The following is a 26640-nucleotide window of genomic DNA, read 5'->3' as shown; positions in this document are numbered from 1 at the left end:
TCTGCAACAAATCTAAAAGAAAATCAAACTGTGCAAGTTACTGTTCCTTCTACTTACTATTAAATATTTCCAAAACTGCAAACAATAAGTATGTATATTTATACATATTAGATTTTAATTTTGTCTGAATTCATTCAAATTCAGTTGACTTAAGTGAATGAGGTAACTCTAACCTCAAGTTCAAAATTAAACATTTTTGCTCTAACAGAAAGGTTTTGTATATTATTTTTAGACTAAATGTGATAACATAATATAGGCACTGCCATCAAAAATACTTTGGAGATAACTTGCCTAGTTTCTGAAAACTTATTAAATAAATATTACATTTTGTTAACCCTGACCCACTTTCAAGGTTAAAGCCAAGCAGTTATTGTCCTCATTCAATGGTTAAATAATATATATACTTTCAATATAAAATGTTTAAAATGGACTCTGCGACAGAATTACCTGTCTAAGTTAGCTTATTCATAAATAATCTAACAATGTATATAAAATTTAGTTTTTTAAAATGGACTCTGTGACAGAATTACCTGTCTAAATTAGCTAATTGATAGATAGCATAACAATGTGTATAAAATTTAAAAAACTATTGTTTATGAAGCAGTGGTATTTGAAATAACAAAAAACTGCTTTTTTTAATAAAATGTCCTGATGACTACTGTAAATAAACCAAACAAGTTATAGGCCTGCATAAAAAAATTGTTTTACTCATTAAACACTTTTAACATTATTAAGAAGTATTAATGTAATAATCAACATTTTACTTAAAATACCTACATTATATTATTTTAACGGATGGTGTTTAAAACACTCTAAACCAAAATCTGCCAGAAGAAAAAAAAGTGATTATACAGGAAAAAAGAAAAAGATTTTCAAATAAGGTACATTTCAAACGTTTAGATTAACTAACAGCTTACTAAACAGATGATGATCAATAATATAATGCAACAATACAAGATACAAACCACAGCAAGAAAGGTTGTTATAAAGTAAACATTTCAAATTAAATTCTTATAGCTGTCAGTTTTCACTAAACATTTTAAATATTCGTGGTGTTATTTCAGCCCTATTTAATCACAATATTGCTAAACACCAACACATCCTGACAAATTATTGGAAAGCTTAATAGATACTTTAAAAACCACTTAAAAAAAATAAACAAAATACACTGAGAAAGCCTTCATAAAGAAAATACTTTGTCTTCACATACAGTAAGGTTTCACAAATGAACTTGTTTTTTTCCCAACAGAACAGGCTCAAATTCCAACCTCAATTCAATTTTTTTTATTCAAATCACATATTTTTGTGAATTTAGGATCCACATCATATATTTACTGCCAAAGAGAATAGTATCACAGTAAACTATTTTCTGCCTGGTTGATTTCTTTGACAAGTTGAGCATGCTCTTCCAAGAGACGAGCAAATTCTTCTTTCCTCAGACGTGCATGATCCTGGTAAACAAATAATGTAACCTAGTTAACAGATATGTGGAATTTTGGTAAACAGACATAGCAACATGGGTTACCTTAATCATCAGACAGGTATTTTTCAGTTAAAAAAAACACCTTGTAAGAATGTGCTCATTAACACATACAACTGTTTTTAGTAAACTATTTTTGCTATTAGAAATTCATAATACTGATAAATTGTAACTTTGATTTTGACTTTTTTTCAGAAGTTTGCTTTAACAAAACATTGATCAACAGTTGTATTGTCGTTTTTTTTTTAAATTGTAGCATGTTTCCAATTACTTCCTTGTTTGTTAAGGAATTATTCTCAAAAATATTCTTCATTCTGACTGTAATAACCAACTTGCATCTAAAGCAATATTTGTTGATTTTTGTTTGCTGAGACACTTGTTACAATAGAATTTTCTCAAATTGTATTAATTTGCAGCTAAATAATACACATAATTTTACAAAAGTCCAAATTCTAGTGGTAAAAAACACACAAAATAGCTGAGCAATTAGTGAAATGTGATACATGTTTAACTGTCAGGCTCATTAATCAACTACATTCACCTAATAGATTAATCTCACAAGACTTGGATAGTTGAAATAAATCAAAAATAGTAACAACTGGAAACTAATTTTGAATAGTTGATTATTTTATTAGTTGTGAAAATAAATGATTACAATAAATATCCTTGAACTAATCAAGAATAATGAGAAATCAACTGAACACTTTAATTATATGGATAATTGGGAAACTCAAAAACAGTAATGAGAAAAACTAATTGATTAATCTATTATTTTTTTTGGCATTAATCACTAATCATAATATTGTTTATTTCACATGAAACTAGTTTATACTGATTAATCTAGTTAAATGTGCAGCTCTTTTTCACCAAGTAGAAATACACACTTTTCTCATCAAAAAATAAGAACTCACCATAATCAACTGAACACTTGATTTCCTGGGGGATTTTTCAACTGTAGGAAAAAAATTGATAATGGTTACAAAAACAGACACAGCCAAATGTTTTATAATATAGTAAATATGTACAGTATTGTGAAAAAGTGTTATGACAAACTCAAAAATTAGGTTTCAGGTTACCTTCAAAGAACAATGGAAGGTAACTAACAGGTAAAGCAAAAATTTTATTAACCTTTATATTTAGTGCAACAAAAACTCAGTAGAAGTGCATGAGTTCTGCAAACAGTCAATATTTTGTGGGTCTTTCTCTTACTTTAATAACTGCAGATAGTATTTCAGGCATTGTTGCAACATATTTAAAAAAAGTGTTATGACAAACTCAAAAATTAGGTTTCAGGTTACCTTCAAAGAACAATGGAAGGTAACTAACAGGTAAAGCAAAAATTTTATTAACCTTTATATTTAGTGCAACAAAAACTCAGTAGAAGTGCATGAGTTCTGCAAACAGTCAATATTTTGTGGGTCTTTCTCTTACTTTAATAACTGCAGATAGTATTTCAGGCATTGTTGCAACATATTTAATCAAAGTATCCTTTGGGATTTTATTCCAAATGTCCCCAAATACACTTCCATAAAGGTTTTTTTTTGGAAATAACTTTTGATTTATCAAATCTAATATCTGCACATCTGGATTGAAATCGAGGCTCTGTGGGACCATTGAATCACTTGAATGCCTCCAGCAACGTCTTTCATAGCTAAATAATTTTTGCATAGATTACATGAGCATTTGGGGTCATTATCTTCTTGGTAGCAGAATCCTTTCCCAATAATATGCAAACCACTGATGGTACTAATGCTGATCCATTATTTCATCTATTTTCCAAATATCTCCTGCCATCTCAGCATAAGAAAACCTCAAACCATCACACTGTTTCTCCCATGCTTCATGGTAGGTACTATGCACTGAGGTAAGTATCTTTCACCTTTCTTTCACTGAACATACAATCTATCTTTTGAACTAAATATTTCAAACTTGAAATAATCCATCTATAACACTATTTTCAAATTATCAACAGTCCAGTTTTTGTACTTTTTAGTGGATTTAATTCTCTTACCAATAAGCGGAGATCAAAATAGTTTTTTAATTGCTACGTGACCAAATATTTCACTCTCATTCATTTTCTTGACACAGTAGCTCTTGACACTTTTCTGTCATTTGGTATATGGTTGTTTATCTCATGCTTGAGATCAATGGAAGTCTTCCTAATTTTGAAGGCTGCATAAATGAAGATACTTAACATCAGTATTGTTGAGTTTAGGCATTCTGCCTTTTTCTTTCCTATTTTAAAATTTACCTTCTCAGTCTCTCACACTAGAGTGTACTTGACAGTGTTTAGTGAGCATTTCAAGTTTGCAATCAACCAGCATCAAGTAGAGCTCTTATGCAAACTCTCTGCTCTACTGACAATTCTCTATGCTTTTTGGGCCATGGCATGACAACATAACATATGTCAAACACTGTTTCTTTTACCAAGATTTTTTTGTGGAATGCTATTTAATTGATTTCTTCTAGTATATACTGATACTACTATGCTAGTTCCTTGATAACTTCTTACTATATAGTTAAGACACTGCACAGGGTACTATGACAGTTATTTCAGATCCTAAATTTGATTAATATGTTCATTCAAGTAGAAACTTTATGATATGCCATTTGTACAAGTATATGGAAATTCTCAAGAATGATAAGTATTCTCACCCTGGCTCATTCAATTGTCAACTGTGTGTGTGTGTGGGGTGTTGAAATTTACAAGAATGACAAAATATTGTTTTGTTCTAATACTTCTGCACAATACGGTATTACTTGTGCATGCGCATAAATAAATACACAAAATCATACTACAGTAATGAACAAGCTGTTAATGTTAGTTCATATGTTCCAATACCATAATGTTAGCAAGTTAAACAATTTACTCCTCTTTACAGATGTGTGTGTATGTACTGAATTGGTCAACTGCTGTCATTGTGTTAAGTATTTGCATTTGATTACCATATGCCTTAGTTTGGACCTGTATGTCCTGGTATCCTGAAGATGTCTTTCAGGACATAATAAATGTCCCACTTTTAACTTATTTTATTTTGTTTTGCTTGGTGACTTCATATTCACCTTAAAGTTTTTAAAAAAAATAGTAATATGCCTTTTTGCTATTATTATGATAAGCAGAGATGAAAATGTACATTTAATTGTAATAAACAATATAAATGACACCTTTCTATGATTAGAAAGGGATGTAATGTTCTCAGACTTTTCTGGTTGGCAAATTTAGACTGTTTCACTTCGCTATATAAATTACAATGCCAACCAAAGAAAGGATTGAAAATCATTTAAAAATCTAACTAGTATAAATTTACTTGTTCATGCACTTTTTATTGCACAAACAAGTTATTCCACAAATAACAATGACCCTATTCATGAGACTACTAAGCCTATGCTGAATTGGTGTCTCAACACTTATATTGTCCCAATGCGATCACTTGACATTTATGGTCACCTTGTATTTATATGATCTATATCCTAAATTAAATACATTTTGTTTGTTTGTTTTTATGTTATTATTATACCAACTCAACAATGTTTACAAATACTCTTATATTTGTGTACTATACAATGATCAGTGAAACCAGAGATAATATAATGTTATTTTCTTACACACCAGGACTGATACATTTAGTACAAGCTGCATATAGCTGAGATTTTAAAAGCTGAATAAAGCATTTTTCAATTACTGAAAACACTGAAAAACATGCATCAGCATATTTTAGTGTAATGCTCAACTAGATGATAGTTAAAGAAATTATAAGCAAAATTTTTAACTTGCTCAGAAAACTATAACCTAACACATAACCAGTTTTTGTTTAAATGTGGAAATTTTTTTTGAAACCAATAGAAATACGCTTTTCCAATTATTTTCAAAATAGCATTCAACAAGACATACACAGATTGAACCTCTTAGAAATGTCACAATCATCAAGTGAAAGATTTAACTTTTCCAAATATAAAAATACTCAAAGCATTCCAAATTAAATAAGCTGTTAGTCCTTATACTTACAATGTATAGGTTCTACTTCTTCTTGCTCCTTAATATCTGGGAATTCAAGTTCTTCGTGTTCCCCATTGTCAACTGATTCAACAATAATACTGACAGATTGGACTAAAGGAGGGCGCTGCTTTTGTTCTAATGAATGAAGACTGACTCTTGTGTCATCATTTCTCTGTAGATCAGGTTGTCTGGTCAAGGTTAAGTCTGCTTCATTACTTTCCTTTTGTTGAAACATGATAATGCTACAAAACAAATTTTTATTAGATTCAAACAGTGGATAGGTGTAGAAATGTACTCACATCTTTATCTATTAGTGTGGCCCGGCATGGCCAAGCGTGTAAGGCGTGCGACTCGTAATCCGAGGGTCGCGGGTTTACGCCCGCGTCGCGCTAAACATGCTGCCCTCCCAGCCGTGGGGGCATATAATGTGACGGTCAATCCCACTATTCGTTGGTAAAAGAGTAGCCCAAGAGTTGGCGGTGGGTGGTGATGACTAGCTGCCTTCCCTCTAGTCTTACACTGCTAAATTAGGGACGGCTAGCACAGATAGCCCTCAAGTAGCTTTGTGCGAAATTCCAAAACAAACAAACAATCTATTAGTGTTTATAGCAACAAGAAGTGCTTATCAAATTTAGTGCGTGAAGAAACATTAGATAATAAACAAACTACACCTGTAAAGTCACTAAATTTAGTTCAACTGCACTTTATTCATGACTTTCATGAGCTATTTATGCTATCCAACTATTACAACTTGTTTGCATACTTTTCATTGCATCATTTTATTTTGGATACTTCTTACAGTAATTTTAAGAAAAACCAACAATCCCTACTTTCAAGTCATAAGAAATGTCCTAGTTTTAACTTACTCCCCCTTTTATTTTTGCTAGATGACTCCATATTTGCCTAAAAGATCAAACAATAGATAAATGTAGAAATGTATGTACACCTACGTGTGTGTGTAATTTTATTGTTATACTTGCAGCAGTAAGAAGCTTTGGTTATTTAGATTCAAATAAGAAAATAATAAACCAACAATACCTGTAAAATCAAAAAAATTATTTAGTTCATCTATCCTTTAATCCTGATATTCATAAACTAGTTAGGCTTGACCAAAGGTTAAGGTCAAATGGCCCTCAATTATAGAATAGACTTGAAATTGTTCCTATCAGTTAATATTTATTTTTAGGGAAGTATCAAACTGCATATTCTTCTATTTGGTTTGTTATACAAGTGTTAGTAGTGGATTCAGGTAAAGGGTAGAGAAAAATGTGTGTACTTTTATTGTTATGTTCAAAGCAGGAAGAAACTTTATTTGAATAAACAAGGGAAAAGCTAGAAACAGTGTGTGCAAATGCCTTGATTATAGTTTTCATTCAAAAAAGTTAATAATTAAGCAGAGAGTGAATGCCAAAAGCATCACTGATAACTTTGGTGAATACTCGAGTGGGTTATGCACAGGCACATATAAGGTTTCCTTGGCCACATTGGTAATATAATCGTAAAGATTACTTGGGAATGGATACATATTACATTTATAACATCAGAAACAGAAAGGTTTATTTCACTTTGAGCTTTTGCTCCAATACAGAATCCACTTTCAAGGTTTAAAGCATCTGAAATAAATAACCCACGAATCTCTGTTAGTTTACCTCAAGGCATTTTCATATTTGATATTTTTCTGTCTATTTTAACAGTTGCTCTAGAGTCAGAGGAAGCAGCATCTGGTGATCATTGACAGACTACCAACTATCAAAAATACTTACAAGTTCATTAAAAAGCACAAACGTTTACTCATATGGTGGTGCAAGTTTTATTCAACCAAAGATACAAGAAGATTGAAATTATGTAAGTGCCCTTTGGAACTTGGAACCCATCATTGTTGAATGCCATCCACCTGTTAGTAAGATCCTTTTAGCATGTCTTCCTGAGGAAAGTGGGCCTGCCCATCAATACTCAAGCAATCTTAGAAACCCATCATGTTGATTACCCATCAACCTTTCACGGTGTCCACCAAAACATATCTAGGATAACAGGAAAAGCTACATCTTTTATAAAACTTGTAACTGCTTCCAAAACCATGGACTCATTACTAACTCAAGATTTTTATTTGCTTTTCTGTCACTTTAGGACAAAAAAAAAAAAAACATGACCAAGAAAGAACACCAGGATAACCCAGACTTCCAAATTTTTACCACCAACCTCCACAGCAACCAAAACCAGTAGTTCAGAGCAAAAGTAAGGAATCTTCTAACAACAAACCTGCTCAACATAATCTAGGGCAATATTCCACCTTCATCCCAATGACGTCTACTAAATCTAAAAGCAAAGCAACCAAGACTGACATATCTGATGACTGTAAGTCACAAATGATGAAGACCAGAAAATTCTATTGATATGAAGACTGGATGATCAACCACTTCAGCCACTGAACCAAACTCTTCAAGACATCATAGACAAATCAAACAAAGAAGTGAAGGCCAACTTCTTCCTGAAGTCCTACTTATCAGTTGTGGAAGGACTAGTCAATGCATGGGTAACTATGTATACTACTTGGTACCCTAACACTGCTCTGTAATAAATAACTTCTATATTGTCTTTTTATGTTTTCCACATTATTTTACCAAAGTGTTCTACATGTGCAAATCATCTCTCTTCAAGATGTCATCATGTGCTCTAATCAGGCTTTCATTTGATCTCGACTAGTAAAAGTGAATTTTCTCCAGACACTACAATCTCCAGCCTTTCCTGCATCAAAACTGACAAATTTCAGCGTGCCCTAAACTGTTAGTCAAATGTTGTCAAGACTGCTCGTGGCCTCACCTGCCATTCCCAAATTATTTTGTTTAAGTAGTTTTATTGTTACATTTGTAGCAGTAAGAAACTTTGGCTACTTAGATTCAATTGAGGGGAGAATTAGAAATAATGTATATAAATGCTTTAATTATAGCTTTCATTTTTAAAAACATGTAATAATTAAATCATAAGCATGCCTGGAATTTTTTTCTCTTTCCCAAAGAGCTCTTTAACAAATTATTACAAGTTGTGTGAAGTTGAATGGCTTCATTCTTGAACACCTGTGGCCTCTATTTTGTTAATAATTACCTAAATACCTGCCACTCCTTTAGTTCTATCTCATGATCTTGGAAGATCATCTTATATTATTAAAGCATGAGCTTGTTACTTCATCATCTTTAGTAATGCAGAGGAAACATTCTCAATTTTTGATCCTCAAGAAATAATAAAGAGCAGATATATCATTTTCTTCACAAATAAAATTCGGTCTTCAATTCATATTGTGCAAATAATTACAATATTTATTAATGTTCTTGGTAACACTTTCAACTAATATTAACATAACTTGAACATTAAAAAACACTTTTAATATGTTCTTATTACGAATGCATTGGAAACGTGTAAAACACCATAATTATTTCATAATAGACGTTCTGAGCGAAATTCAACAAATGATATCCCGACGATGTAACAGTATACATAATGCTCTTAAACTGCAGTGACTGAAAGGTAAACAAACGACAAGCGCTGTGTACTAGCAGTAGTTCAGAAAGAAATCTTGAAATGTCAATTATATATAATGTCGTACCTAACCCTAGATGTGCCTGAAGGTAATAAGAAAACGCAATTTCCGTGTAAAAATCTACTACTACGCTACACATAAGGTTTCCGTGTAAACACTCAAGAAAGTAAATTATTAATTCAAAAAATGTAAAACATCAGTACCGTGATTTAGGCGATCTTTCTTTTTCACTGCCTTTTAACTTAACGATCTCCGAACATTTTAATCCATAATGACACTATAAAGTATTGATTCTAGGGGTAGACGTGGAAATATACTAATAATTGCATTTAACGTTATTACAAATTATCCTCGAAATTCAAAATCAAACGGTTCATAAATTATACAAGAAAAAGGCCTCGTGGTTAGCCCGCTCGGTTCGCAATCTCCAAGTTGCGGATTCGAATCCTTTCTCTACCATATGCAAATATGCTTCCTATCTAAGCCGTAAGGGCGTTATAATATTTAAGTCAATCCCATGTTATTTCGTGAAAAAGTAATTTACTGCTGACATTGGTAAACCAGTTGCCTTGTTCCTGGTTTCTCACTTCCAAATTAGGGGCAGCTGAGGCAGATATCCCTCCAGTAGTTTTACGCAAAATTCAATAAACAAAAAATAAATAAATAAACAGAAACAAGAATATAAATGTCACGCATGTACGTATATTTAGTTAAATATTGTGCTTAATTTGCATGAAGTCTCCGATACTCACGAAAGGCAATTTTTGTTTAATGGCATCGCATATGAAAATTGTTTCACTATGTATTGTTTAATAATATTAAAGGAAAGCTAAACTTAATGAGATTTTTCTTTCTCGTACTTGAATTTTGATAATTTGTTGTAAAGTTCTAGCCTCCTTGGAGTAATTAAACGTGCTGTTCGTAAAAACCAGAAAATACAACAAAGGTAAAGGCAAATCGTAGGAGTAAACTGTTGGATTAAGCAGTTATTTTCACATACATGTAGACAGTGAATATTTTCATAAAACATATTCAAAAGGTGTGGAGACAGCCTCAAATACATGCAGCATTTTCATAGAAAATCACAAGTTTTTCCAAATGGGCAAGATCCCTAAAGTTTGGGTTCACCATTCGTTTTTTGTTGTTTTTTTATGTAAACGTAGCACTAATATGTATGTGCGGGCTCAAGTTCAGAAGCTTTTTTCTGTTTGTTTTGTTTGTTTGTTTTGGAATTTCGCACATAGCTACTCGAGGGCTATCTGTGCTAGCCATCCCTAATTTAGCAGTGTAAGACTAGAGAAAAGGCAGCTAGTCATCACCACCCACCGCCAACTCTTGGGCTACTCTTTTACCAACGAATAGTGGGATTGACCATAACATTATACGCCCCCACGGCTAGGAGGGCGAGCATGTTTAGCGCAACGCGGGCGCGAACCCGCGACCCTCGGATTACGAATCGCACGCCTTACGCGCTTGGCCATGCCAGGCCTAAGCTTGTTTCTTAATACATATTATAATCTATATCTTTGAAGAAATTCAGCAGAAATTGATACCAGCTTTTCTACACTTTTTAAGGGTAACTTTTACGTATCCATACATCCATATAATTTAAGAACAACTTGAGACCTATTAGTTCATGTAGGCCGCCCCATCCACTATATTAAACTCTAAAACAAAAATAAAACACTGAGTCAACCATTATCATTCAAGTATTTATCAGATCTTCTTTTAAATATCTGTATGTACCACATCTGAAGGAAATTAATTCCAAAGGAAAAATAAAGCTGTCTTGGCGTAAGATGACTTTTACCCTGCAAAAATTTGTTTGTGTTCCTTTGTCCTGTCATTTTCACCACTAAGTACGTAAACAAATAATGCAATAACGCTATCTGTCTTCTGATCAACCTTAAAGACATAAATCAAATTCCACTTTTTTTTTTTCAAAATAAAAGTTCAAAGATCTTAACCACTCTTTGTATGATGACCTTTCCATTTTGGGTATCATTCTAGTAACCCTTCTTATAACCCTTTCCAACAGATGGATGTCGTTTTCAAGGTAAAGAGCCGAAAACTGAGCACAGTATTCTAATGACCTATAGAATGACATTATAACCTCCTAATATTCAGTACTGTTGTGGATACAATTAGAAACCCTATCTACCCTGCCACTGGCAAAGTACATTCAAGTATTTTGTGTTTTAAATATTAAACAACTGAACAAATACACATTATTAATTAGTAGTCACAGAAATAATAGTCTGTGTTATTACAAAAAGGTAAAAAGACTTTCTCCAATCTGGCTAATTACATTAAATTATAATATAGGCTATCTTTTTATTTCTCGGAGATAGTTTCTTCAAAATTTGAACATATCTGAACTAAAAACAAGTATTCAATACAAACTCCCGTTCACCTTTATCAAATTTACCCACATACATAATGTAACAAAATCTATGTGCCCAGTATAACAACTCTTAATATTTCGCAAATTACTCTTGACAATGAAACTTCTAAAAAACTTACTTATATCTAATACGTAGATATATATACAGTTATTGGATTTTAGGCGTTTATAATCTAGTTAAAGTGCTGTTGATATTAATTCAAATTACTGATTTCAGTACCGTCGCAAACTGATTCACATCAATTTTAAAGTAAGTCACCATGCACAAACAAGTTTCGCCTACATACATGGCAAAAAAGTGACACAAAGCCGCTCCTGTTACAAGACGAGACAGTCTCTCTTGTGTAAACCGGTTTGTTGAAATGACAGCGTTAGATTGTACTTTCCCCTCACGATCTCAAAAAAAAAGTGTAAAATTCCTTAATATATAAAAGGAAGTTGCCTTAAGAAGTTTGGTAAAAACACCACTACACAGATTTTAGAAGCTAATAACTTTACCAACAACTTCACTTTTATAAACAGAAAGTACAAACAAACAAAGACTGAGGGAAACTCACCCAGCCTGAAAGGATGACAAATTAAAGAGACCTTTCTTGATTCAGGGGATAGTGGTGCAAAAGTGAAACGGAAAATTAATCCCATTTTTAAACTACAAAGAGAAATAAGAAAAAAATCGCACTGGTGTCATGAAGTTAGTCCTACTTCTATTGTGGAAAAAGAGAGAGAGAGCAATGAAAGAAACTTAAAGTTAATTAAAGAAATGCGTTTTAGACGAAAACCAATACAGATTCGATAAAGGGAAATCATCTTGCTATTATGTCGATTTCTTAAGGTGTTTCTTTTAATATGGATGATGAATAGTGTGTAGGCTTGATGTACTTAGATTTTCAAAAAGCTTTTGATTGTGTGCCACGCAACGGATTAACCAAGAAAAATCACATCGAAAGACAAATTAACTAGCTATATAAGATATATCAAAACGTTATTAATGAAATCCTATCAAAATGGACTGTTTGTTATTGCTAAACGCTAAGCTACACAACGGGCTATTTACACTTTGCCCTTCGAAGAACTGAAACCCAATTTTTAGTGTTACAAGCTTTCAAACTTACTGCTGAACCACTGGGAGGCTAATCAAAACAGAACTTTGTTACTAGTGGAATGCGCCAAGGAACAGTGCCTAAGCCTTAGTTTTTTCTTCCGATAACAATACTGATAGATTAATATAGTTTGTAGATTTGAAATCTTTGATTTCTAGTTGTCTTGAAGATATTGAGATGATACACAATGTTTTGGTTTAACTGTTAAGTTGACCAAATATCTAAAAAATGAATTTTTGTTATAAGCATGTATTTGGCACACTATATTTAATTATAGTAAGTTCAATGTAATGTATTTGAATTATCCCAAGTCAGACGACTCTAGTAAAGATGAGAACCCCATACCAATCCCCACATCAGCGTGATTGTAGAAAAAAACGACGTAATTCTACAAGTAAATTTAAATAGTATTTTATGATGTACTTACAGATTTGATTAAAAGTAAAAGGATGTAACTGTAATCTGTTTTAAGGCACATTACGTACTTTTCTTTATAACATAAACAATGCCAACGATATTTAATGATACAATACGATATTACTTAAATTAGCTTACTAATGTTTTCTGCTCAACATTTTATGCTGATACACGTCGTTTGTATCTGTTTCAACTTTAATTAGTTCGCTATACAAATCACTAATTAGGACTATTAGAATAGCGTACTGTCGGTATCCTTACTTAAAAAAATATACCGCATTGCTAATTGCTAAAAGGCTTAAAAGATGATTTTGAAAAGATGTGTTATGTTAAAATAAGGTAAGAGCTCTTATCTCTCTCTCTTGAGAAGAGTATAGTGACCTTGCATAAACTGATAAAATTATTCGGGAGATCTATACGATAAAATCTTCTAATATATTTTAGCTTTATTCTGAAGACAAGAGAGAGTAGGTTCTAGTTAAATCAATTTTATTATTGTAACAAGATGAATTGCTCATGGAATGAGTTTGTGTTAGTAGTGATGAATATCTACAATTTACGAGAGATTAAGGTGGGAATAGATAACTTTCTGTAAATAAAAGATAAGTTTAAATGTTTACTTTTTTTCTTCCAAGGGAGGGTGTGTAAAAACAGCCATGACGAACCAAATGGTTGTGAAATGGTATGTATAAGTAGTATCTACTTTCATTTAAAAAGTTCATTATACACGAATCGCCGAAAGAAACTGTGAAGATCATTGATAAAAACTAAATTAGTACTGTGAAGGTACTGATAACTACGGTCAAAAATACATTTACAACACGAAGCATCTCAAGTGGTCTTCTAAATTTAGGGCCTAACTGACGTCAGTTGTCGTATCAGCTTAGCTCTAAGTGCGTAGTTAGAGTTATCAGAGTACTTTGTTCCTTTAGTATGTAGCTTTTTTCTGTTGACATGTTGGACACGTATCTATTTGTCAAGGCCGAACCTTTTTCAAAAATAGGCAAAAATTCATGTTTTTTAGCTTTCAATAATATTTATATATTGACATTTTAATACAGTATTAAAACTGTAAAAAAAAAAAAACTCTTGAAATCACAACTATTTAGAATGATAGAAGTTTGTAATGTTTCGGCCTGCCTCAGCTGGTCCTCATCAGGCAGCTCTGTATATAGATAAATGTGTTGCCTAAAGCCTCGTCATTCTATTACTCCTCTTATATTAAGAAACGTACATGAACTATGCGTTACTAATTTGTGCATGTATATATTTCTAGTTGTGAAGTAATCGGTTACTCATTAGAATTGCAGTTAACTGTTAAATATAGAAGGTAAATATTTGGAATGGGTAATTTCCAAATATTAAAAAAAAAGTTTAAAAGGTGTCTGTTTATCTACTTAAATTCACTAAAATGGGATATCTTATGAAAGCCATTATCACAGAGACTACGTTGGAAAAACTCTTCAATTTAAAGACCCGAGAATTTACGAACATATCTAAAAAGCTCACGTGATAAATCACTAAAAAGAGTGGAGACTGTAGAGGCCATTTTGAATAAAAATGCGTTTACTGCATCTAAATTCACAGTATATCCATTGTCTTCCACCATACAACTCCTTCCATTATGGAGTTTCTCGTTACAAAAAATAGTTGTTGTGTATTAATACTTTATTTCAGTATACTTCAGTTGGTTAACAAACGTGTCATATGCATATTTATTATTATTAGCCAAACCCTTATAAAAAGTTATTCAGACATACACTCTTGTGCAAATTAATTGAATCAAGACGAAAAATTACGATTTTTTAATTTTTTTTGCGTTTTATTTCTGAGAATCCAAAAATTACTCACAAATTAATACATGATATGACCACCTTTATTTTTCAGAAGATCATTAATCCGCTTTGGCATCGAGTCCACTGCAATCTTTACTAATTTTTAGATCGCGGTACCACACCTCAATTATGGCCTCAATAAGCTTATCTTTCGTAGTACAGTCTTTTCCCGAAGTCTTTCTTTACAAATCGCCCAAAGATTTTCAATACGATTTAAGTCCGGAGAGTTTCCAGGCCAATCCAGCACCTTTATTCCCGTTGTAGTCATGAAATTCTTCACAAGTTTCAATGTGTGGCACGGAGCCAGTTCTTGCTGAAAAATGCCAGATACATCTGGAAATCTCTTTTTCAATTCTGGAACGACTCTTCTCTGCAAAACTTCGATGTACTGTGGTCCTCGCATCATATCTTCTACGATATGTAAGCCTCCTAAAAGTAGCTGAAAAAGCCCTAAAACATCTTCTTCAAGGGGTGTTTTACGAACTGACTGATGTGAGATTCTCGAAGTTTTTAACCTGGAGATCTGCGAACATGCAGACTTCTTTTACCCTGTACGAAGAAATGAGTCTCGTCACTGAATAACACTCTCCTCCATTGTTCTTGCATTTCAGACCCCATTGATACCGTTTCTTCTTCATTGAGTTGGTAAGAAGTTGTATTTTGACTGGTCTCCTTGCCCTTCTAACGCAATTTCGAATGACATAATAATCTCCAAAATTTCGTCATATATCCCTAAAATAGATCGACCGTACTGCAAAACACAGTTAATGACAATGTCTGTGTGAAAAAATGTCTATTAAAGGAAATCAGCGGATCCAGCGAGTCTACACAGGTCGCCATGCTGAAAATATTGTAAAATGACCATTTGTTTCAATTAATTTGCACAAGGGTGTAGCTGAACGGTTTTTACCCTAATACTAATAGTCAAAAACACTTTAACTGGTGATGATTAAATATATTTACTCTTAACATGAATACTCTCGGAATCAGCAGTCCAAAGTATATTAACATTCTAGTTCACTTAGAAATGATGATAAATTTTAAAATACGACCCAAAATATACGCACACATAAATGAAAAAACTAAAAACGACTGGATTGTTAATACTTGTTAAGAAACTACAATACATGAAAGGACAACTTGAGTTGAAGCTGTGATTGACAATAGATGAAGAAAACTTAAGTTGATCACAAAAGGTAAGTCGACAGTATACGGAGTTGATTTTAAACTGAAAGACGACAGGATCTTTCTATACGGTTGCGACGATCGATCAGTAGAATAAAAGAATTGGTGCCTGATATTAAGGGTCGTATTATATATATATATAAAGCAAAACAAAGACAATACACCATGGAAACGACTCTTAATATTTTAAAGGATTGACTTGGAAATGGTAAGCATCATGCTGATTAACTACATATTTAAAAATTATTGTTGAATGGTGCGATTTACATCCGTACACCGAAATATAACGGCTATATTCTTAGATTAAGAATGAGACACAAAGTGAGACGGGGAGGTTATGTGAGGGTACATGTGATTTAAGTGTTACAAAGTAATTAAACACTGTTGCATCTGCAACGTTAGTTTACTGATGCTACCCTCTTCACGAACATTCACAGTGGTCAAAAGCCTATATACACATTGATAAAGACGATAAAGATCGGCTCTAACGGCGGCTTCAAAGGAAAGAGTAAAGCTTATTGTTAAAGTCTTCAGCTTGCAAGGTCAACTTACTAATTAGATACAACAGAATCTGAACGAAAGGATGCGTGAACGCTACAAATATTCTATCGTTGAAGAAACAAAAACATATGCCCTTTTTTGAAGACACAAAAGACTAGTTTGTTCCATACAACTACAATGACGTCAACTTCAAGTGCGTGCGTAATAGAATATCATTATGAACCCGTAAAAATCCTGTTTTATCGTTGTTGTTTTTTAAAACTTTTAGAGTCTGTTTTAAGAGTTGTTTGATTTATGTAAAATGACGATAAGATTTCAGAAAAAGTTCTACGCACAGGAAGTTGATACTGACCTTGTTTGTTAGTTGTGAACATAGAAAACCGTTTACTCATAAAAATGATTTAACAAATCATGGTCTGTTAGTCATCAACAGTTATGTATCCCAAGTTTCTTATGCTATCTTTAGAAGTCACAATAAGATTAACTTCCAAAAAAAAGTTAACTGTTTGTTTCAGGTGAAATTCTAACATTTTAATTATTAACTAAAATATTTAATAATATTCGGTAATATTATATAAAATATATAATAATTATGTAAAGCTACGAAAAATATTTGAAATCTTTTATAAGCGATTGATCCTTCAGTAATTTTTTTACCCAATCACTATCCATTCAAGAGTATACACCTGCACAACAAGCAATTTTGTTCAGATGTGCAAGTTTTCAACTTTTGTATAAACATGAAATTGCAATCTCTGCAATGTACAGACATAAAAATAATCGATCAACATACAACACATCTAATTCCAACACAGCAGTCTTACCATATATATATATATAACGTTTTCCCGCTATTACTACCTATTAGAGAGATTAGATCCTCGCAATCGCATTCAGTTTACTCATGTAGCTCCAACAATAAACTATATATTCTACAGTGTGTAAATATATACACGCACAGACATGAGCACACACGTATTTGTTATTTATACACACATACAGACAATAATATACATCGATTAATTTCTTAATGAATTATATATAGTACGAGTCACGGAATTAGAAAACAGTTAATAAAACCACTGATTTAAGTTGTATTATAAACAACAGAAGTAACTAATTAGAAGCTACGATAAATATTTGATTAGGAAAGTAAACTTCTACAAACTACACAATTATTCTGGAGCCTTTTCTTGTGTAACAATTGCAACAAATAGTCTCAGTTTACTAAAGTTCGACGTCTCTTTGCCAGGGTAGTGGTAAAAAAATAATTAAGTGAAATGCTATCTTAGCTGTATTTATTGAAATAAACACCTTAAAATAAAGTTACCAGATTAAGCCAAAGTAAAAAACAACAACAACAAAACAGCAGTTCAGTAAAACAAACAAACGTACTTTGTGATTTAACATTTCAGATATTGGAATAAAAAATCAAAAATAGCCTATTAATCTCATTTTATCACATCATGTAAAATGCACTCACATCATTCAAAGATAAACTTTCAAAATCTGAAAGCGGAATTTATGTATTAACAAGAATAGTTTGTTTTTGTTTATTTTGAATTTCGCACATACCTACTCGAGGGCTACCTGTGCTAGCCGTCCCTAATTTAGCAATGTAAGACTAGAGGGAAGGCAGCTAGTCATCACCACCCACCATCAACTCTTGGGCTACTCTTTGACCGTCATATTATAACGCCCCCACGGCTGAAAGAGCGAGCATGTTTGGCGCGACGGGGATGCGAAACCGCGACCCTCAGATTACGAGTCGCACGCCTTAATGCGCTTGGCCATGCTGTGCCATAACAAGAACAGCCAATGATTTATATTAATTAGTCGAAATTTAATTATCTAATGTATAATAACTAGATATGTTCTCACTTAAAATGTACAAAAGGCGTGCGATTTATCCGGACTGCAATACAAAGTGATTCATCACATGCTATAAAACTGAAGTAAAACAGGCTTGTATATATCAGTAGAGCGTCGCGCAAACTGTAGTGTAAAAATGATTCTGTAATTTAAAGTTTAAACAAATTTCGATATATAAAATAAACTGATGTACTCGATTCGATCAAAATCCGTATGTATTGCTCTCGCAATTACATCAGCACACGTCAACAAACTCTACTCGCTTACAAGGTTGATTACACTATGTAACACAAATTTTGTTCATGGATAGTATGTTATTTCTTAATTGCTTATGTTGTAAAAGTACAGAAAATGGCCATTATTCCCTTCAAACTTTGCTTTTGTGACCCGGATAATGAAATTTAGAAAGTAACCTATTTTCAATGTAAAAACGGGCAAATTTGCACATTTTCATTTACATAAGGTCTGAATAAAACAACATATGAATCAGGATTTACATGTATTTAAAATAAAGTTATACAAAAATGAACAAAAATGTTTAGAAGTGAGTATTTTTTCGAGATTTGCGATTGTAATGTAAAATCACTTTCACATATCAGCCCCCAAATATAGTTTTCCATCATGTTTTCGTTATACGCTCCTTGGTAGCGGCGTTCAAAGTCCAGTATATCTGGATATATCAGTATATCCAGTGGAAGCGCTCGCCTTGCTCCTCTGAGTATGCTCCCATGTTGTCTTTGAATTTATCAAGATGAGCATCAAGGTCCAGTGGTGGCTTACACTTGACATTGTGCCTCCCCACAGAGAAGTCGGTCCATTGTGGCCAGTTATTCCTGTTGTAGTGCTATGCGGTGTCCCTGCTGTCCCAAAAGCAAAGATAACAGGGAAACTTGGTAAAGCCCCCTTGGAGACCCATCAAGAATGCCACCATTTTGAAGTCTCCGATAACTTCCCAGCCATATTCATCATACTTCAAGGTTTCTAGCAAGGTCTTCACTCTGTTGTATTCCTCTTTTAGGTGCAGCGAATGAGCCAGGAGAAAAGTTCTAGAGCATTCTAGAAAATTCTCTATCAGCTACTCAGCACTAAATCTACCTGAAATGTTCTGGAAAATGGGTAAATTTGAAAAATTTATTACCCAGGTCACAAAAGGAAAGTTTGAAGAGAAAAATAGGTCTTTTCCATTTACTTTAGGCATAAGTAATTGGGAAATAACACTTTCTGGCCAGGAACAAGAAAAAGTAGAAATTTTGTTACACAGTGTTGTTTACAGTAAAGAACGAGTACGTGAAGTACACAAAACCCTCACGAACATTCTAGTCTGAATGTGAGATGCCCAACAGTTGCCAATCCATAATCCCAAAAACTGTTCCAACAAATCAATTACTTCTTCCAACCTCTCTCTAATCACTAGCAACAAGACAAACATCCTCTTCTACCATCCAACAATAACTGCTCTGAAGAGTACGACAGACGCATGAAGTATCATACACTAACTATTTAACACTGGCAAATAACCGTAAACACAAAAGAAATGCTCGAATTAACTTCCAAAAATATATTTCCTGTGCTTTAACAACTCTATAGCAATCATCTAGTAATATAAATCTTTTTCAATAAATTACATTGTAAATGGTATTTTGTGCCTGAACAACGTGTTATCGGATAACCAAGTACGTCAGACCACAAAGGTTCAGATACAGTAGTTCCTAATATTTAAATATTCACCAGGGGGTAAAGCATCCATAGCAACACCCGCCGATACTGACTGTGTAGCTGGCTCTTAGAACCAAATAAGCGGAGCATGTTCAGTGACATTGCGACATAAAAATTCGACCTCTAGACCATCAGCCAAATACACTGATACTGACGTCAAATAGTAATGTAGTCTGAAATTTACTCTGCCATAACAGACGCCAAATGCTTACATTAATTTTGAGTAAAAATTGACAAATTTATGTTTTGATTACTTATTATCTAGCGCTGTAAATCATCTAAATGATGTTCATAAAGAAAGATTACATACGTATAGAAACTAAATAGGTTTACAAGTTTAAGATCCGTAATTTTGCCAGGACAATGTTCACATCATTGAAAACATGCGAGGCTTTACCGAATCTGGTATTGACACAAATTGCTAAAAGAAAATGTCTAACGTCCAATATAGCGGCGATTAATGAAACAGGTAGTTTTGTAGGGTGTTATCCGACACTTTTATATATCCATGTCCAGCTATCATGCCACCTACCACGAATACGCACAACGAAACTTCACCTCACTCGACATCATAACCAGCGCTACACGTGACATGTTTCTGAGTGCATCTTATTAGAATAGAATCATATAGACTATAGAGTCTAAGATTATTTTACTCCTGCCAATCTTGATTCTATAAACGATAGGGATAAATGAAAAAAGTATGAGTGAGCAAGAAAGCTGAGGCAGCTAGTTTTAAGTAACTTGTTTATAAACAGTTTGTAAGATCGACAGGCAACCTAAAATTTGCCTTTCGTACTCATTTACATTTCTTCGAACCATTGACACCAACTAAAGCTGTTTATTTGTCTTGAAACGAAATGAGGTCAATCGATGAGGCACTAGTTACAATTTTTGTGAATTAAAACTTAAAATCTCTTAAACACACAGCAGTCACACCCAGCAGGTAACTGGTAGTAATATAGGTCGACTTTGAATCGGCTCCAATAAGAAACAAAAATAAATATTCATATATAAAAAAGATAATTTATGTTTCGACAAACATAAATATATAATATATATATATGTATGTGGTACATGTATGTTAAACGTTTCATTTATAAAATTAAATATGATTTCAAGCGCAGTGTGTAGTCTTAAAGTAACTGATTTTTATAATGAAATGTCAGTTATTGACTTAAAATAATGCCATTTTACATTTTATAAAATATACATTTTATCTAATGGAATTTTATGGGAATAATCTTAACATGAGACAACATTTATCACCTGTAGAGGAATATATCTGTAAATTGTATATTTTATATAAAACAACAACAACTGTACGTCTGGAATATTCAAACTGTTGAAAAATTAACGTATTATAGTTTATACCCACTGACTGACAAGGCTTTTTTGCAATGTTAGGATGTCTACAAAGGGTTTTACATTTTAAAAGGTAACTGATTAAATGCAGAAAGACATTTAGGTAGGTGAACTTCGAGCTAAAATAAAATCAAGTATTAGCCTAATCCAGGATTATCAACAGACACTGCAAAAAACATACCATTCATGTTTCTAGTGCAACGCCAATTTCGACAAGTATAGTGTGCATAGGCACTATTTTTGCCCAGAAGAAAGTACGGAACGATTGAGTATTAAGTGAAAGCATTGTCACCTCAGTAATTTGGATCTTCCAAAAATTCCCGGGAAGTATGCGAGTAGTCATTTTCTGTTGAATTATGTATTAATGTTTTATTCTAATTTCACTGACCTGTATATATATTATTGTTTTGTATTTAATCAAATTCTCGTTATGTTCTTATTCAATTCACAGTTTATATTCTTGTGGCTTTTAACTGTGAGTTTGTTTGTTTTGAATTTCACGCAAAGCTACAATAGGGCTATCTGCGCTAGCCGTCCCTAATTTTGCAGCGTAAGACTAGAGACAGCTAGTCATCACCACCCACCGCCAACTGTTGGGCTACTCTTTTATCAACAAAAAGTGAGATTGACCGTCACACGGCTGAAAGGGTGAACATGTTTGATGTGACGAGGCTACTATGTGTTTTGGAGAAGGATGTCACTACGAAACAGCACCTAATAAATACAGTTTTTACTGTCATCTTACTACATTTTCTTTTTTATATGTGACGTATCTAAAGGTAACATTCCACAGGATGTTGAGAGCAGTACGTCTAACAGTGTTTATTCCTCCACACTTTCCACCACTGTCATAGGCTTCATGTTCCTCTGTGAAAACTGGACTGGATATAGTTACAATCTCTCAAAATGAGTAAAGCACGATGTGGCTGCAAGGTAAGGCACGACCAACTCTTCTATCAAAAATAAATGTCCTACGATTATTGTTCCACAGGTTATAGGTGATACTGGAGACACGATGTTTCATTACTTGTTTAGGTATACAGGTCTGCTTTGTGAAATCTAATTTCAATCACCTGCACGTGATATATTACTTATTATTATTATTGGCCCTGTAATGCCAGATGGATAAGGCACTCGACTATGATTCGAAGATCGCGGGTTCGAATCCCCATCACACCAAATATGCTCGCCCTTTCAGCCGTGGGGGCGTTATAATGTGTACGGTCAATCCTACTATTCGTTGGTAAAAGAGTAGCTGCCATCCCTCTTATCTTACACAACTAAATTAGGGACGGCTAGCGCAGATAGCCCTCGTATAACTTTGCGCGAAAATTCAAAACAAACAAACAAATTATTATTATTAACATCTGATACAGTCTCAGGCAGATATCCTAAAATTTGGCCAGAATCGACAGACAGTGGTTTCACCTACTTTTGTTCTGGATAATGGTTTGCCTTTTCCAGATTTGACTAAAGGTACCATTACTTTAGATGTCATTCCACAATCTATTATAAACACTCCAAGACACTTTTACCCAATTTTAAGGACTTTACGTTAGTCCGGTGGTTCTCCGTGAATCACGAACAATTTGGATCACTTTAAAGACTGCAATTCACTAACTTCAAAATAGCAACTGAGACAGAGCTGTCTGGGTTGAATTACCAATACAAAATATTTATATACTAAGATCATGAACATGTTTTAAGATCGAGAATTTGGAAGTTCAAGGCAAGAACTCTCCCTTGTACTAAACAATATTGGAAAATAGAGGAATATGGATCAATTTGGGGCACTAGGGCCATCCGGAAAGATAGCAAGTCATCTCCCAGCCTACAGTCTTGTAGGAGGTGAGAATCCTCGAACATAAAGGCCTATGGTATGTTCACGTACCCTAGTTAACAGTACAAAACATAATCGGGAAACACCTATGCCTCTTAAAGTGACACAACTACATACCAAATTGATCTTCCACAACATATCTATTAAATTATCACATACTTGTTCAACCAGTTGGAAAAAGATATGGGTATTCATACTCTTCGACTGTTCAAATAAACGATGGAAAACTGTCATCCTTGTGCATTAAACGGACTATCGAAAGTTCAGGAAGATGGGGCATGCTTTGGATATCACAACCTTACAACTGAACCTGCTGCAGTGAAATCTACGATGTAGGGCTATTATGAAGACGCCTAGCCATAAGATACACCATGACTATATGTAGGGTCATGACAAAGTGAAGCTGCAAAAACGTACTCAACCTTACAAATTCCGATTATTCTTTGCTCTGCAAAAAGTTGCCCAATAAGTATTAAAGGTAAAAATAAGAGCAGGTGTCTAACCCTATGATCGATCTAAATCCGTCCATCACAATACTTCACTTCAACATTATTGTCAAAATAAATAAGAAAAATTGTGTGGTTTCATTGCATCATTACCAGAAAAATAAATGATAAAAAATATTTTCCTACAATATTAAAAATTAAAGAAATACAAGCAAACTTGTACGTTACGGAAAATTGAATCGACAAATAATATTTCTGATAAAATAAGGGAAGGTATTAATTAAAAATGTAATATTAAACGCGAGTAATGCATTGTTAAAAATTACATAAAGCCATCTGATGTATCAACGCTGACCATAAATTAAAATTTTTCCTACTGACTTTACAGTTAGTATTTGAACAATATAGAGCTATGAATATTAGTCATAAAAATTTGAAACGATATAGATACTGTACATAACTACATAATACTTTGCGATTGCTTACAAGGGCTGACAACAATTCATAGCAACATAAATTACTAAACTTCACTGACACAATGACTTTCTGTGACTCGTTCTGGCCTAGAAACATGTTTTGATGTTAAGGGTCACTATCACATCCATTTTTATTAGGTTGAGGAATAATTCTTGAGCGTTTTTAAATAATTTCATTCAAGCATTACGTGCAAGACTATACAATACTTCAATGCATGAACACATTACACCCAAAACATTTATTATGATACTTTATTTCATGTAATACCTAGGTATATAGTATGCATTGTTTTAAACGAAATTGCAAGAAATTAAATGCGAAAAGCAGATGGTGTCGAAAATGCTCGATTTTGTCCACTTGACATTCCATTTAATGAGCTGAAAATGAAAGCAAAAATTAAAGACATATGAAAATCAAACACACCATCTATTAGAGCAAAAAATTATCTACCAAATGACATGAAATATTTTGCGAAAGCGTTTCATTTATGAATATATTTTTTTAACTTGAAAAAACGCTCACGAATTATTCCTCAACCCAATATGAAAAATCATATTTCTAGCGAAGCTTTCAAACCATTAAACTCACTCAAACTTTAAAACTTTCTTCTTAACAAGTCAGACTCACTTGGTTAAAATGGTCCTAATGACGAGAATCAGATTAACTCTAAAAGCATTTCTAGACAAGTAGAAATACGAGTCATTAGTATTACATGTGTTTTCCTTATGGCTCCAATGAATATGACCTAATACGTTATGTAAGGTACTCTTAAAAAGAAATGACGGATTTAGAATTTTAGATAACTAAATACTAAGTTTTACTTGCAGTTTAACCTATCCTTAATCAAAACAAATAAGTTGAAATTGTTTTACTTATGAATAACATAAGACAATAGTCTCTCCGGTCATAAATTAACATTCTCAAAATACGGAATAATTATATTTCAATATGATAGCTATAATAAAACGAAATAGTCCTTGCCGATGATAATTATCATTACCAGTACAATTATTTTATTCCGACTTTTTAACTTTTATTTCAGTTGATTGAACAATGTATTATGTCACTAAGACTACGAAAAATATTTCATTTACTATATGAAGTTTATATTGTTTACTTAGACAAACATTTTTGGATCTGCTTTCAAGAATACAAATTATCAAAATTTAATCTTAAGTTTATCCAATTATGTTATTGCGACAAGTCTTGAACATCGAAACTAAAAAGATGGCAGCACAAAAAAAGCTAATTCGATAAATTGCTAGTAATTATTAATATTAATATTCTTACTACTGAGTGTGAATTAACACATACACTATATTTGAAAGTGTCTAAAAATAAAAAAAATATACCACACAGCAAATTGTTGGATTAACTTCATGTTAAACGACCTAATAGCAGAAATAGTGAATAATTAATAGATTACAAACAAAAATACCCAGACGGCCGCAAAACGACTTTCATTTAAGTTTTAAACGCACTATTTTAGTATTAAGCCTTCAGAATTTCTACATAAAAGCTTAAGAGATAAATTATTTCTTCAAAATATAAATACTTTAATATAAACACTAATATTAGCTACTCTAATCATGTAAGTTAAAACAAAAAGTTAGATATGGCATCACTCTTCACTTCTAATTCCAAAACATATAAAAAATGAAAGAAAATTGTGGAACCAGTTTCACAAACAATGATCTCGGAAAACAAACATATTGCTAAGCCTACCTCATAGCGTCAGTTAACGTTCTTTCCAACTTTCCCTCCTCACTAGTTTACTCTAAATGCGACAACGCCACCTTCAGCTTATCGAGAAATTAATGACGTCAGCCTTCTCCATGACAACGAGTATTTCAGTAGGATCGTATCGTGTCGGTGTTCAGGTTCTTCATGGATGATAAGGACAGCTGAAACAGCATGTTGAGATTTGGCTGATCACGCCCCTTTGAAATAGGAAGTTGTTGAGTGTCTATTTGGTTTTTGACCACTAGTGTTAAGTACTGTTAGCATATTTTATTGTAAATGTTTGTCACTGTGTTTTACATGACCGGTATCACTTCAAGTAAAGCTTGTTGTCCTTAACTAACGAATATGAACGAAATTATTATTCAAATACAAAATAGAATATGACATGACACAAACCTTCATCTGCATCAAGCTAAATATCTTAATCTATTCAGTTCAAAATATAGATATATCAAATTTCGCCCACAGCTTACGTTTGAAAACAAAACAAAACAAAAGCGTGTTAAACTGTATTAAATATTTGAATGGCTTTGCTTTGTGTTATAACGAAGGTAGATAAAGGTAAAGTCAGATGTGCTGTTGTAATCAATAAAGATTATTGATCTTTGAAGTTTTTAATTTGTATGTTTTCAATAACAAACAGCCGCGTGCTTACCGTGATGAACGACATAACTGAGTGATTGAATAACCATGAAGATATACGTAGCCGAACAAGTTTAAAATGCAT

General features: G+C 33.0%; 1 protein-coding gene across 2 annotated transcripts in view; it reads right to left on the bottom strand.

Annotated features, from left to right (window-relative positions):
• Window positions 1–26024, bottom strand: part of LOC143222870 (uncharacterized) — a 27594-nt gene extending 1570 nt beyond the window's left edge. The window contains exons 1-4 of one of the 2 annotated variants that reach the window (XM_076449985.1): window positions 25896–26024; window positions 5487–5719; window positions 2392–2432; window positions 1–1451 (exon numbers count right to left, since the gene is read on the bottom strand). The exon at window positions 1–1451 is cut by the window's left edge and continues 1570 nt beyond it. In XM_076449985.1, the coding sequence (XP_076306100.1) occupies window positions 1353–1451; window positions 2392–2432; window positions 5487–5719; window positions 25896–25900 (378 nt within the window). In that variant the 5' untranslated portion in view covers window positions 25901–26024 and the 3' untranslated portion in view covers window positions 1–1352. Of the gene's footprint in view, window positions 1452–2391; window positions 2433–5486; window positions 5720–9215; window positions 9490–25895 lie in introns of those variants that run through there. The other variant, XM_076449986.1, reaches the window with a different exon arrangement.
• Window positions 26025–26640: the final 616 nt, after the last annotated feature.

This window comes from Tachypleus tridentatus, chromosome 8 (assembly GCF_004210375.1).
Source record: "Tachypleus tridentatus isolate NWPU-2018 chromosome 8, ASM421037v1, whole genome shotgun sequence".
Classification (NCBI taxonomy): domain Eukaryota; kingdom Metazoa; phylum Arthropoda; class Merostomata; order Xiphosura; family Limulidae; genus Tachypleus; species Tachypleus tridentatus.
Note: the sequence above shows the minus strand (reverse complement) of the source record. Positions and strands in the feature narration are given on the sequence as shown.